General features: G+C 36.8%; 1 protein-coding gene across 1 annotated transcript; it reads left to right on the forward strand.

Annotated features, from left to right (window-relative positions):
- Positions 1-11,442: 11,442 nt before the first annotated feature.
- LOC133318864 (uncharacterized protein K02A2.6-like) lies at positions 11,443-12,615 on the forward strand. Its single transcript, XM_061521247.1, has one exon. The coding sequence runs from the start codon at positions 11,443-11,445 to the stop codon at positions 12,613-12,615; it is 1,173 nt and encodes a 390-aa protein (XP_061377231.1).
- Positions 12,616-12,922: the final 307 nt, after the last annotated feature.

The following is a 12,922-nucleotide window of genomic DNA, read 5'->3' on the forward strand; positions in this document are numbered from 1 at the left end:
TATCTAAGGCAACATTTTTAAAATGAGGTAATATTTAAAGTACGTCAGAATTGTTTCAGAATGACATTACGATTAAAATGTGTTTAATAAAAGTAATCGAAACCTCGCATGATTATTTACATGAGAACGAAAACAACAGATTGTGATATAAATATTAATTGAAATACTTTTAGAGATTGTGTTATATACTTTGTATTATATTATACATTAAAAATAGTATTTTCATTTTACTAATCTTTGAATTTATTTCATTCGGTTAAAGTAAATTGGTATCATTACTTTAATGATACACTCGGGAACTTATTTTCAAGCGAGTCATGGATTCAGTACGTGCTTTAATATTTGACAGTCTTAAAGTAAATAATATTATATGAAGAACCAACCAGAGATAATAAAATGTATAAAGATGTTTTTAAATCTATTAAAATAAATATGCTTTTTGTACAGTCATGACAAGATTATATAAACATTACTACCAAACCACGCAAAGATAGGTGTCGTATAAGTCAGTCGTTGATATATGTGTACGGAGACAATAAGTGTTATTGCAACGAAACAGCCCACTAGTAGTTACTTATACCAGTAAGTAAGTATTAGTTTTATATGAGAAGGTACTCAATAAACCTCTAGACGTAAATTGTATTCATATTCCTGACATGTATACGATGTATTTCGTTTCTAAGATGGAATGAAGTGTTTTATTGCCTCCCAATATTCCTTTAAGACGCGTTCACGGCAGACACTCGAGCGTTCTCATATTGACTTGATATCTGATCGAACTCATTGTAATATATTATTATTGGTTACAGGGTTCCGGCATCGTGTATTTTAATCTTAATTTAAGAATAACCTGTTGCTAGAGAGTATCAAAGTGTTTTTTTTTTTACAATTTTATTTATAACGTTCAATCGTAAGTTTTGTGATATAAGATTTTTCTATACAATTGTTACATTGTTATGTGCTATTTTTACTCCATGAATTCTTCAATATTCCAGTTCTTCTAGCGAATCCATATAAGATTAGATGTATTATATTATATTCATAGAGACGCCAGGCATTAATTACAGCGATGTATCTCCATAATATATTTACTCGGTAACATTTACACTAACAACTTAACAATTAAATATGGATACCTTCCTCTGGCGTGCTGAAGACGAGACGGCTGTTCTCCGCCGTAAATAAACAATAAGCTCTGGTAATCGTTTATGTATCATTCAATTTACATTCAGTGGTCGAGTCTGTGAGAACGCATACAGAAGCTGTTTATTCTACACTAACAGAGATTATATATAGACAATATATAAGGACGTACCAATTATATATCACACAATATTCCGAATTATTAAAGAATCGTATTGAATATGTATAAATATAATGCAAAGACGAAGAGAATATAAATCAGTTGTAAATAATAATCCTGCAATAAAACGGGCGGAGAGAAAATTCTATCGGCTATATACGAATCTTTCATCTTTCCTACATATCACCGTGTACCCCGCTTTATATAGAAGGTGACCAAGTTTTGTATGTCAGAACTGAAACCGTTTCATGACCTGAGTTAAGCATAAAGTCATGCTTCACTCAGTAATCTCGTCTTTGTGGTTTCCTTGCATAGGCAAATACTTATATTTGGAATGAATTTAAAATCACCAATTTAATATGAAGCATGAATGATGATTGAAATCTCTTGTTTTGAAAATTAATTCAGTGGAAATTGAATTTTTGTAAACACTAAGTAAACTTAAAAGATGCTGCAACTTCCAATATGAACTATGTTCAATTGAGAGTCATTCTGCTTGGACATGTCAGGGTTAAATAATCTTATTCTTTGTTTGATTACTTAACAGATTCTGTATGTAAATATATATATTTTTTCATTTACTAATTTTAATTAAATTTAGAAACTATATATATATATTTAACTATATATATATTTAGAAACTATATATATATATATCAAGAAGTAAAAGTTTTTTACTTACTTGTTTACGTTAACCAACTGTCCTAGAGTTCGGAACTGACTTAATCTCATGTATGTCTGTATGTCAGCTTCTATTGATTATTAATAACTTTTGTCATTTAAAATGTTCTCACTTCTTCTAGTTATTAACATTTCTGTTGTATTTATGAGGTCATGTCATGTTTTAGTCATTCACATGTTTTTTATTAAAAAGTCCATAGTAAATAATTTTTCCTTGCTTTACTCTACTCCCTAAGCACGCACTAAACAAATATGTCAGGTACGTACAGATTAACATTGTTTCTCTTTATAATACATAATCATAATATTTTGGGTTCTATTGGGTGGAATCTATCCATGCCTGCAACTAATCAGTATAATATTATAATTTTTTCATTTATTAGATTAGTTAAGGATAGTATTTAATAATTAATTTTTATACAATAATTTGACGCTACAAAATTAATTGAAGGTCGTGGAAAGACGTGTAATAACTATTCATATCTTATAAAATGGCAACTTCTTGAGATATATTGTAGTCATCTAAATAATAAAACATCTCCGCGTGTGCTCCTCTGATACTACTGTCATAGAACAGAGAGTGTTCAATTATTCATAGCGGAGTGTATTATATACATGTACTGTGTCGAGCACTCCCAGCTGATTTAAGACTTGAAAAATGTTTTTATTACCTGACTGTGGTACAGCCCCAAACAGTGCTATACTTTTTATCATATATTTTATGTATGTATGTGTGTGTAGTGTGTGTTTTTATGCCCCTCTTTTATATGCTCCTTGTATATCCACATTAGAAGGGCTCACATATGACAAACAATTAATGACATATATTTTAATAAAATTATAAAACAAAATGCGATTTTACTTATTGTTTAAAAAAAAAAATTTATTAAAAGCTTTGGACTCTATTAACAACAACGTAGAAGGTAGCTTTAAATAAGGAGACGGTAGAGCCTGGCTGTGGTCAAGCTACTGCAGCTCGCAAATAGGTTGGCTCGACTGGGGAAGTACCACCCTCTCACAGAAGATCAGCTTGAAGTAGCCTTTAACGGCTGCGAGTGAGAGACCCGTTTGATTTTTTCGGATATACAAAATCAAATCAAGTCCTAATGATAACTTTTGGAATACAGATGTCTTAATCATAACATTCATTTAAAAAATTAAAGAGGAATCGTTTATAAAAATTTTACATGAAAACTATTTCAATTCTTGTATAAAAACGTAGTTTTTTCAATCATAAAGTCACTACATAATACAGTCTTTTAATTTCAACTACCTCTATGCTGTGTTAGCTTCTCATTAAACGACTAATTTAACCCCTTTTATTATTTATTAACACCGATCAACGTTCTGGAGCGATGTGTATAACACTTTCGCCGTGCGGTTGAAGTTTAATAACTTAGGCGAATTTTCGAAGCTTATACATTTAACTCAGAAGTTATTTAGTTAAATTAAACTAATCATATAACGTCGTGACTTATGCTTGAGTTTAAAAGATGAAAACATTAAAAGTAAAATGTTTAATATAAATTGTTTGTTCATGTAACAAAATGCTTTGTTTTTATCAGTCTTGTAAATAAACTCCGATAATTTTAAGTAATTACTTTTGACATTATTATATAAAATAGATCGTGTATTATATAAAATAGATCGTGTACTCAATAACGTAAAATCTTTTAAACTACAAAAAAGAAATGTCCACACCAATGTAAAGAATTTAAATGTTTGTTGTTTGACGCTTTGTGTACAAGAATGTGAATACTTTTTAGAAACGTGATTGATATCGCTTAAACTAAAAATTCCATTTAAGTGACGTGTACCCTTCCCACAAGTTATGTTGCGTACTGAATACTCACCGTTTACGTTATTTAATTCATAAATCTTCGTTACGACTATAACGTGTAAAGATTCATGAACGGATAACTTTAAACGCCGGGTGAAGTGTGAGGGTGTAAACTTGTGCTATGAGAACTGATAGGAAATAAAATGTCTTAATAAAACTCTAACAACACACAAATATTTATATACATACGATAAACGATTATATTGTATGTGTTGTTAGTCTTCAGTATTTGTAGTTGCTGCAGCTTTCAATAAAATTGCAATTAATTTATCTAAAAGTTTTATTTTGAACCAATTCCAATGTTTGTTGTCGCAAAGTCCGTTACAAAGATATTATTAAGTTTGATGTCTAGATCTGTGTGTCGGTCTGTATCCTCTCAGTTATTAAAACAATGGACCGATAATAAGCCTTTTTTGAAGATGTGAAAAGACATACAGAAATGCTTATCATTGGTTCAGACTGATCTAGACAGCTTTAAGCAAACGCCTCCAATAGCGCCCCTGCACTACGGGCTGGGGTCAGGCTGGTAACCCGGCTCCTGTGAAAGCCCGGCGTCGTCGGGGCGATCCTAATTGCCGGGATCGCCTCCTTTCTCCGAGGGAGTAAGTCCGGTCTTTGCCAGGACCGGCCAGTCGCTGGTGTGCCCTGTCGCTGACAGATCAGGGGTGCGCCAACGTAGCGGCCGATGGCTTTCGCAGTGGTTTTAGTGAGTAGGGACCTGCCCAGGTCGAGTCTCACACATATTCTCCGGCCCCACCAAGGCCGGGGAGACGGCTCGTAAAAAGAGTTTCTGCGTCATCAAAAAAAAAAAAAAATAGACAGCTTTAAGCACAGTGAAGTAAAATAGCCAACATCTCGGTATTCCATACAACACACTATGTAGAGTATTCACAGGCATTGCACGATATAATTCCTCGATCTCCTTCTACCAAACAACAACAGACACCCAGTGGGTCTCTATCTTTTGTTTTTACCTTATATTCGGGAAGAGTGATAATTTCTTACTCAGTAATAGTCACAGAAAAGGATTGGATCCGTATGCCAGTCTCTGTGCCTCTGGAACATACAATTTGAATGTCTTCAAGTCATACGTGGATCGTAGCTAGGATAATTCATACACCGTTTAAGGATAACTTTCAACCGACGGGTAAAGAGAAAGAAAGAAAAAAGAACATCAGGTAGAAAGTTAGTCAAGGGCTCGCCTGCACTGAATTAAAAACAACATTAAAATCTGTCCAGGGTGTCATCGACAGTAATAGCTTACTATCACAAACACCAGCTTATTTACTAGTTGATAGAGGCTTTATTGTGTACATAAAATATATATTAATTTATTGTTTTATGTACATAGAGCCTGAACTTGTCTCAGATTTTTTTTAAACTATCAGGCATATGTCGGCGTCAAGCAAAGGATGTCTCGTTCAGAGTCCATTATAAAACAAGTGATCTCCTCGGAGTATAGTTTTATTGTGTTTACTTACAATGAATGGCCGCCCTTCTTAGTCTCGTTTAACAGGAAGTAGTTGTCATTGGTTAATATAATAAATTATGCAATTTTAATGCGAATACACAGAAATATGTCTTTAATATTATCAATAAATTTAACATTACTCTTAAAAAAATATTTTAGAACAAAGAAACTTTTTTCTTATCAAAATACATTACATAGTTTATTGGAGGCGCTGCACGACGGTTTCCCGTTGCTAACTAATATCAAAATTCTTTTATAACAAAGTTAAGATAAGGCGCTAATCATATTAATTTTGATTGCGAATTATAATGTTATTTTTAAACACATTTAAATCAATGTGAATTTATACAAAGCGAATCGTAAAGACCTCATACAACTTGACAACATCTCTTGAATATCACTACTAGATGGCGCAAACATCAAAAATAAAGATATCAGTACCACTATTCGCCGTTAAGCCGGCGTGCGGCAATATATTAATGTTCTCATAGATATGCATATAAAAATATTTTTCTTTCATTTCAAGTTATAATTATTATTTCTTTCGCCCTTTTTTCTTTTGTGATTGATTGACGGTGGCCTCACAGTGTCGAGGCCTCGGTATCCGCGAGGTATTCCGTTATCGAATGTCACGGGAATGTACAGCCAATGTGTGTAACATTCGCTTCCCTGACAAAACAACGACGACGGTGTAATATCGAAAATCCTCTTTGAACACATCAAATATTGCAGTTACAAAAAGTATTAAAAAATCTTTCGCGTATTCCCCGTACAGACATACCATACACATTTCAAGTACTTGTGTAATATTATTTCTTATTTACAGTCGGTACACAATCTTTACAAATCTATCGTACAAACATTTGGTAAAAAGTTCATAAACGCCCATCACAGTATGTTAACCAGGAAAAGCGTTATAAACCGGTTGCTATGAAAAGAAGTTTTAATCAGATCAATACTAAGAATGACAGCAATTAGGCTTTCGTCATATTTTAAGTGACGTTCTACTCTCCCCCTCTATATGACTATTACATATAGCTAAACAAAACAATCAATAACAGACATTGTGAGGTTCTAAGGTTAATTTTAATCACTATGAAATGGTATACCACTGAGATATATCTGACTATTTAAAATATTCAGATTAAAATGTCGGTCTCGAGTTTCCACAAAGCTCGTCCGGAAGAGACGAGGTGTTTTAACTTACTTTAATTTGTATTAAATTTTAACAGCGCCTGAGATCGGTGAGGTAACGTTGATATTGATAATACGCTACATTAACATTATTCATAATTATGTAACATCGTATAATGGAAAGCGATCTGTCGTAAATCCATTAAAGTAACATCTTCTAAATAAAGATGTATGCTTTCAGAGGCAGATAGACATTTTCTCATGGCTACAATTTCCTCACATGAACGCAGGTCACGCTCAACACTCACATTAACAAAGGTCATGGTATCATTTTACGGTCGTTTTTTCACCATTGAACCTGTAAGCAACTTTAATTTTCTGAACTTTTTATTTTATGATAGTAATGTAGTGGAAACTATTATAATTTATTGAGTTATATAATCAATATATCTATATAATATAGCCCTAGCAACAGTAGTGGGCTATATTTTCATGAATAAATAAATATTGATTAATAACTATTCATTCATAACAGAAACTATTAAAAAAGTACTGCCAATTGACTGTTACGTGAACAACGTCACTTCTGTCTAAAAACGATACGTTTTCGAACGGTCTAATTTAATTTGTGCCAAAAAATAACTGTATGAATTTTATAAACAGATCTGTTCGTCGTGACATTTCTTTTATATAACTGAAACGAAATGAATTTCATGAAGCGAAGTGTGTTCAATGATTCATGAAGTCGTGTCTCCTCGGTGATTCATGAAATGGTGCGAGTTGAAGTTATATCTATCTTAAGCTTGAGTTATTAGACTGCATGGGCATGGATGATGGTTTAGTTGTCTGATGTCGATAGTACAGAAAACATAAGAGCTGACGAAAAACCCCGGCCGTGTTATAAGAGGAATACAAATATTATTAAATTAAAATAAAACACAAAAAAAATGGTTTGAAATGCTGAGTTTCTGTTTAAAAGAATAAATAACATAGATATTTGGATTAAAAACCCGTCATTTTGTTTTATAAAAATGTTTGTATACAAATAACGATGCCTGAATAAGCAGCGTCAGTCAGTCAGTCCGAGCGCGATCCGGGTTCTGAACTGACATTTTTTGTTATTTAATAAAAGGTTCTCAATATTTCCTAAAAGTAAAAGCAGCATTCACAGTTTTACTATTTTTATATACGATTTCTGAAGACTTAAATATACATATTTAGTATATATTAATATATCTATAGTAATTTATGGAAGACAAATAAACGACAACGAATTAATAACTAAAAAAAAACGCTAATATTACTATTAACATAAACGTAGATATGTTAAAAAACACGCAATATATATTTATGCCTTAAAAATTCCAATTATCTTAATCTTGCCAATAAACCAACTTAACGAACATGTTAATAATTGAACGTTTAATGAGTTTTTCAAATATAAACATTTCGCGCTTCGTTGCAAATTAATTAATACATTTGAGTGTAGAGTGTCTCGCCGGCTCTCGACTGGAAACATCGCAAAACTTGCCCTTGTTATATTTAACAGAGGTTCGGCTTGGTTTTTACGATATTAGGATTCCGCATCTTTAAACACTTAGTGTCGTCTGTCTGGGAAATAAGTACTTGATAGATATATAGCTTTTACATAACTCTTAAAGTATGATATAACCTTAAATAAAATTTTACACAGTGAATAATTATGTTCTAATTTTGTGGTATTTAAAAAAAATATTCTAAAGAATCTTGCCCATGAAGAATACTCGCAATCTGAAACTATGTTAATTCCGTATTCTTCCACAAACTTTAAACAATTTTTTTAGTTCGAATTGACAGACGTGTGTGATGTAGGAAGCTAAAATACATTCATTCTTTCAATAAACGAACAGCGTCGGTCGCGCGCCAGTCGGACGACAGACGTCTTAACTACCAGTTGTGTTTCATTTTAATCTTAGATTTAACAGTGGCGACGAGGTGTAGCACCTACTTATTCTATGTGCGCGTGCGAACTATATTTATAAACATGGCAGTCGGAAAAATCGGCGAGTTTGAGGTGGGAAAAGACATATGGGACTTGTATGTGGAACGCCTGGAACAATATTTCATTGTGAATTTAGTGAACGAAGAGATGAAGGTGCCGACGTTGATAACCATGATGGGAGCCGAATGCTACGAGCTATTGGTTACTTTATGCACACCCCATAAGCCTAAGGATAAAGAGTTTCATGAAATTGTAGATATTATGAAGAAACATCTTCAACCCAAACCGAGTGAGTTGGCCGAGCGCTATAAATTTCGGCATAGACTGCAAAAAGCCGACGAGTCAATGGCAGATTACGTCGCAGCTCTAAAAAAAATATCGAAAACCTGTGAGTTTGGTCCCTGGCTAGATGAAAGTTTGCGTGATCAGCTAGTGTGTGGCATTAATAATGAAACCATAAGGCAACGTCTGTTCGCTGAGGATAAGTTAAACTTTAGTCAAGCATATCGCTTAGCATCTAGTATGGAAACTGCTGAGAGGGATGCGGCGATTGTGGTCGAAGGTCATAGAAGGGCATCGAGCGCGGGAAACACAACGGACTGTCAAGCGATTACGGTGGGGGCAACATGGCGGAGGAAACATCAAGCGGGCAGCGCGCGCGACTACGGTGACAGCGGAGCGGTGCGGGAGACCGGCCAGCGGGGGGGCGGCGGCGGCTGGGCTCGACAGCCAGCGGCGCGTGCCTCTGCATCGAACAAATCACAACACGAGCGCGGACATATGCAGGCGCAATGCAAGGCGTGTGGGGGTGCGCATGAAACTGCGGCTTGTAAGTTTAAACGCTACGTGTGTCGTGTGTGTAATCGTATGGGACATTTACGGCGCATGTGCCCTAACTTAATGGAACAACATTTCTTAGCGGCAGCGGGAGCGGGGGATGATGCAAACAACTGTCAGGATAGTGACGTAAGCGAAGAGGTAATTTTTATTGATATTAATAGGTTATCTGCACGTCAGTGTGCACCAATAATGATTCCAATTGTCATTCAGAATAAGAATATTCAGATGGAATGTGACACGGGTAGTGCAATATCATGTATAAGTTATGATTTGTATAAGAAAGAATTTAGTACAATACCGATAAGAAGTTGTAACTTGGCATTAAGATATTATACGGGCGAATTAGTACACCCGGTAGGGGTAATTAAACCTACTGTCTTGTATAAGAATACAAATAAAATATTGGAATTATACGTCATTCGTAATGGTAAATCGGCCTTATTAGGGAGACAATGGATCGCGGAATTACGTATACAATTACCTAACTTAGAATACGATTGTGTTAATAGGTTAGCGACTGACGAAGAATTTAATTTTAGTGCATTTAGTTCCAGATATTGTAATGTGTTCGCGGATGGTCTGGGTCGGTTCTCGGGGCCGGCTGTGGGCATACACGTTCGAGCCGACGCGCGGCCGGTGTTCATGCGCGCGCGCCCGCTGGCGTACGCACTGCGCGAGCCGGTGGAGCGCGCGCTGCAGCAACACGTGCGCGACGGCATCCTCACACCCGTCGAGCGCTCCGACTGGGCGACCCCGATTGTGCCCATCGTAAAGAAGGATGGTAGTATTAGGATTTGTGCCGACTACAAGATTACGCTAAATAAAGTGCTGGAAATTGACCGTTACCCGTTGCCTAAGGTTGAGGATTTGCTAGTGCGACTACATGGAGGACAGCGGTTCAGTAAATTAGATCTGTCGCAGGCCTACGCCCAATTCGTTTTGGATGATTCAAAAAAATACACGGTGATAAACACTCATAGAGGCTTGTTCATGTATAACCGTTTAGTCTACGGTTTGGCGTCTAGTCCGGGAATATTCCAACGTCGTTTAGAAGAGCTCTTCGCCGATTTGCCTCGGGTGGGGGTGTTCCTGGATGATGTTATTATAACAGGAGAAACTAAGCGGGAACACATGGAAAACCTTCATAAGGTGTTCGACCGTTTGGAAAAATATGGACTACGAGTAAAAAAAGAGAAATGTGAATTCTTTGCAAAATCAATACACTATCTGGGGCATATTATTAGCGAAAAAGGAGTCCATACTTGTCCAAACAAAGTAAAGGCCATACTCGATACAAGGGCACCTTCGAATGTTTCAGAATTGAGATCCTTCATAGGTATGGTTATGTACTATTCCAAGTTTATAAAAAATATAAGTACCTTGTTAGCACCGCTTTATAGATTATTAAAATCAGGCGAAAAATTTGTCTGGAGCAGGGAATGTCAGGATGTTTTTGGTAAAGTAAAGGAACGGTTAACGAGCGCCGAAGTGCTGGCGCATTACTCGACGGAGCTGCCGCTGGTCGTGACGGCAGACGCCAGCAGCGTGGGCGTGGGCGCCGTGCTGGCGCACGAGACGACGGCCGGGGAGCGGCCCGTGGCGTACGCTTCGCGCTCGCTCACCGATGCTGAACGACACTACTCGCAGATTGACAAGGAAGCCTTAGCGATTGTCTTCGCCATACGGAAGTTTCATCAATACTTATATGGTAGAAAGTTTGTTTTGAGAACGGATCACAAACCTTTGACACATATATTAGGTGATAAGGTGGGCATCCCTATTATGGCAGCGTCCCGCTTACAGAGATGGGCAGTACTTCTGTCAGGTTATAATTATACTATTGAGTATGTGGCGTCGAGTAAAAATTGTGCCGACGCTTTATCCCGACTTACGATATGTACCAATAAGTCAAACCCGGGCACGGAAATAACATATAGTAATTTTGTGGAAACATTTTTGCCGGTAACTAACAGTGAAGTAAGAAAAATGTTGAGTAAGGATCCAATTCTTAGTAGAATTAAATATTATGTAGAATCTGGGTGGCCTTTGACGTGCAGTGATGAGAAGTTAAAACCATTTTTATTAGGAAAAATGAGCTGTATATTGAAGGGGGCTGTCTTATGTGGGGATACAGAATGGTGATTCCCGAATCGTTGAGAAAGCTGGTTTTAAAACAACTACACAGCAGTCACATGGGCATCATTAAGACTAAGTCTTGGGCTCGTAGTTATGTGTGGTGGCCGGGCATCGATCAGGACGTGGAGGGGCAGTGCCGCGCATGCGACACCTGCGCGCAAGAAGCCGATGCGCCGCCGCGAGCGTCGCCGACGCCTTGGCCTTACCACCTACAGCCCTGGTCGCGCTTACATATTGATTTTCTCGGCCCAATACGAGGTTTAACATTTATGGTTATGGTAGACTCGACATCTAAATGGTTAGAGATATTTGAAATGAAATCGACGAATGCGACGTCCGTCATAAAGGTACTTCGTACGACTTTTGCAAGGTTTGGCTTACCGATGGAAGTCGTTTCTGATCAAGGGCCGCCATTTAGCAGTAGTGAATTTAATAGTTTTCTAGTGAATAATGGGATCACTCAAAGCTATTCACCGGTCTATCACCCAGCATCAAACGGTGCCGCCGAAAATGCCGTTAAACAGTGTAAACGAGCTATTAAGAAGGCTTTTAGGGATAAAGTTGATGTGGACACCGCCTTGCAAACATTTCTATTAATGTATAGGAACACTATTCATAGTACTACTGGGGAAACACCAGCAATTTTACTTCAAAAACGTAAATTGCGGACACGATTGGATTTAATACGAAACGATGTGGGCTTGAAACAAAAGGTGCTTACGGTTCAAGATAAGCAGGTCAAAAATGCAGGTGGAGTGGAGCGAGAATTTTCTCCAGGTGATACAGTTTGGTTTAGAAGATATGGTGGTAACGAAAAGTGGGTAAAAGGTACAATAATCGATAAGGAAGGTTCCAGGAGGTTGATTGTAGATAACGGTAACGGGCAATTTCAAAAACGGCATATTGATCAGGTGCGACGACGTACACGATGGTCGTTGTCAAGCGGCACAGGTTCTAATGTCCCCTCTGAACGCAGTGCCGTGTCGGCAACGATCGCGGGCGGGGATGAGGAGGCCGTGGTGCGGGGGTGTGCGGTGGTGGATGAGAGTACTACAGATTCTAGTATACCAGTAGTATCAGGAACTAAACAGTCCTGTAGCCCAGCTACAGTCAATTCAAACAATAGTTCTGAATCCAGTAACGCTCGTACACCACAGTCACAGCAACTCCAGCTGCGTCCTAAGCGTACACAAAAACCAGTTTTAAGATATGGTTTCGAACCTGACTAATGTTGTAAATAAAATAAAAAGATTTAATTATTAAATTTTAAGATCCTTACGTCAACAACATGTCTATGTTAAGTATATTAAGCTATTATATTATCTATAAGGTATGTAGTTACATAATAAGTTATTACATCTTGTTATATGAATAGTGCATCAAGTCTAAGCAAGAATTGCATTGGTTATACCAGTTCACCAGCGAGGATAAGAGATTAAATGTTCCGAGGTGTAGCCTTTAGTTGTGAGAAATTATTTAAGTAAGTTCTTAATTACCTATGTGTTAATTTGTGGTGGAGGTGTGATGTAGGAAGCT

This window comes from Danaus plexippus, chromosome 8, assembly GCF_018135715.1.
Source record: "Danaus plexippus chromosome 8, MEX_DaPlex, whole genome shotgun sequence".
NCBI lineage: Eukaryota > Metazoa > Arthropoda > Insecta > Lepidoptera > Nymphalidae > Danaus > Danaus plexippus.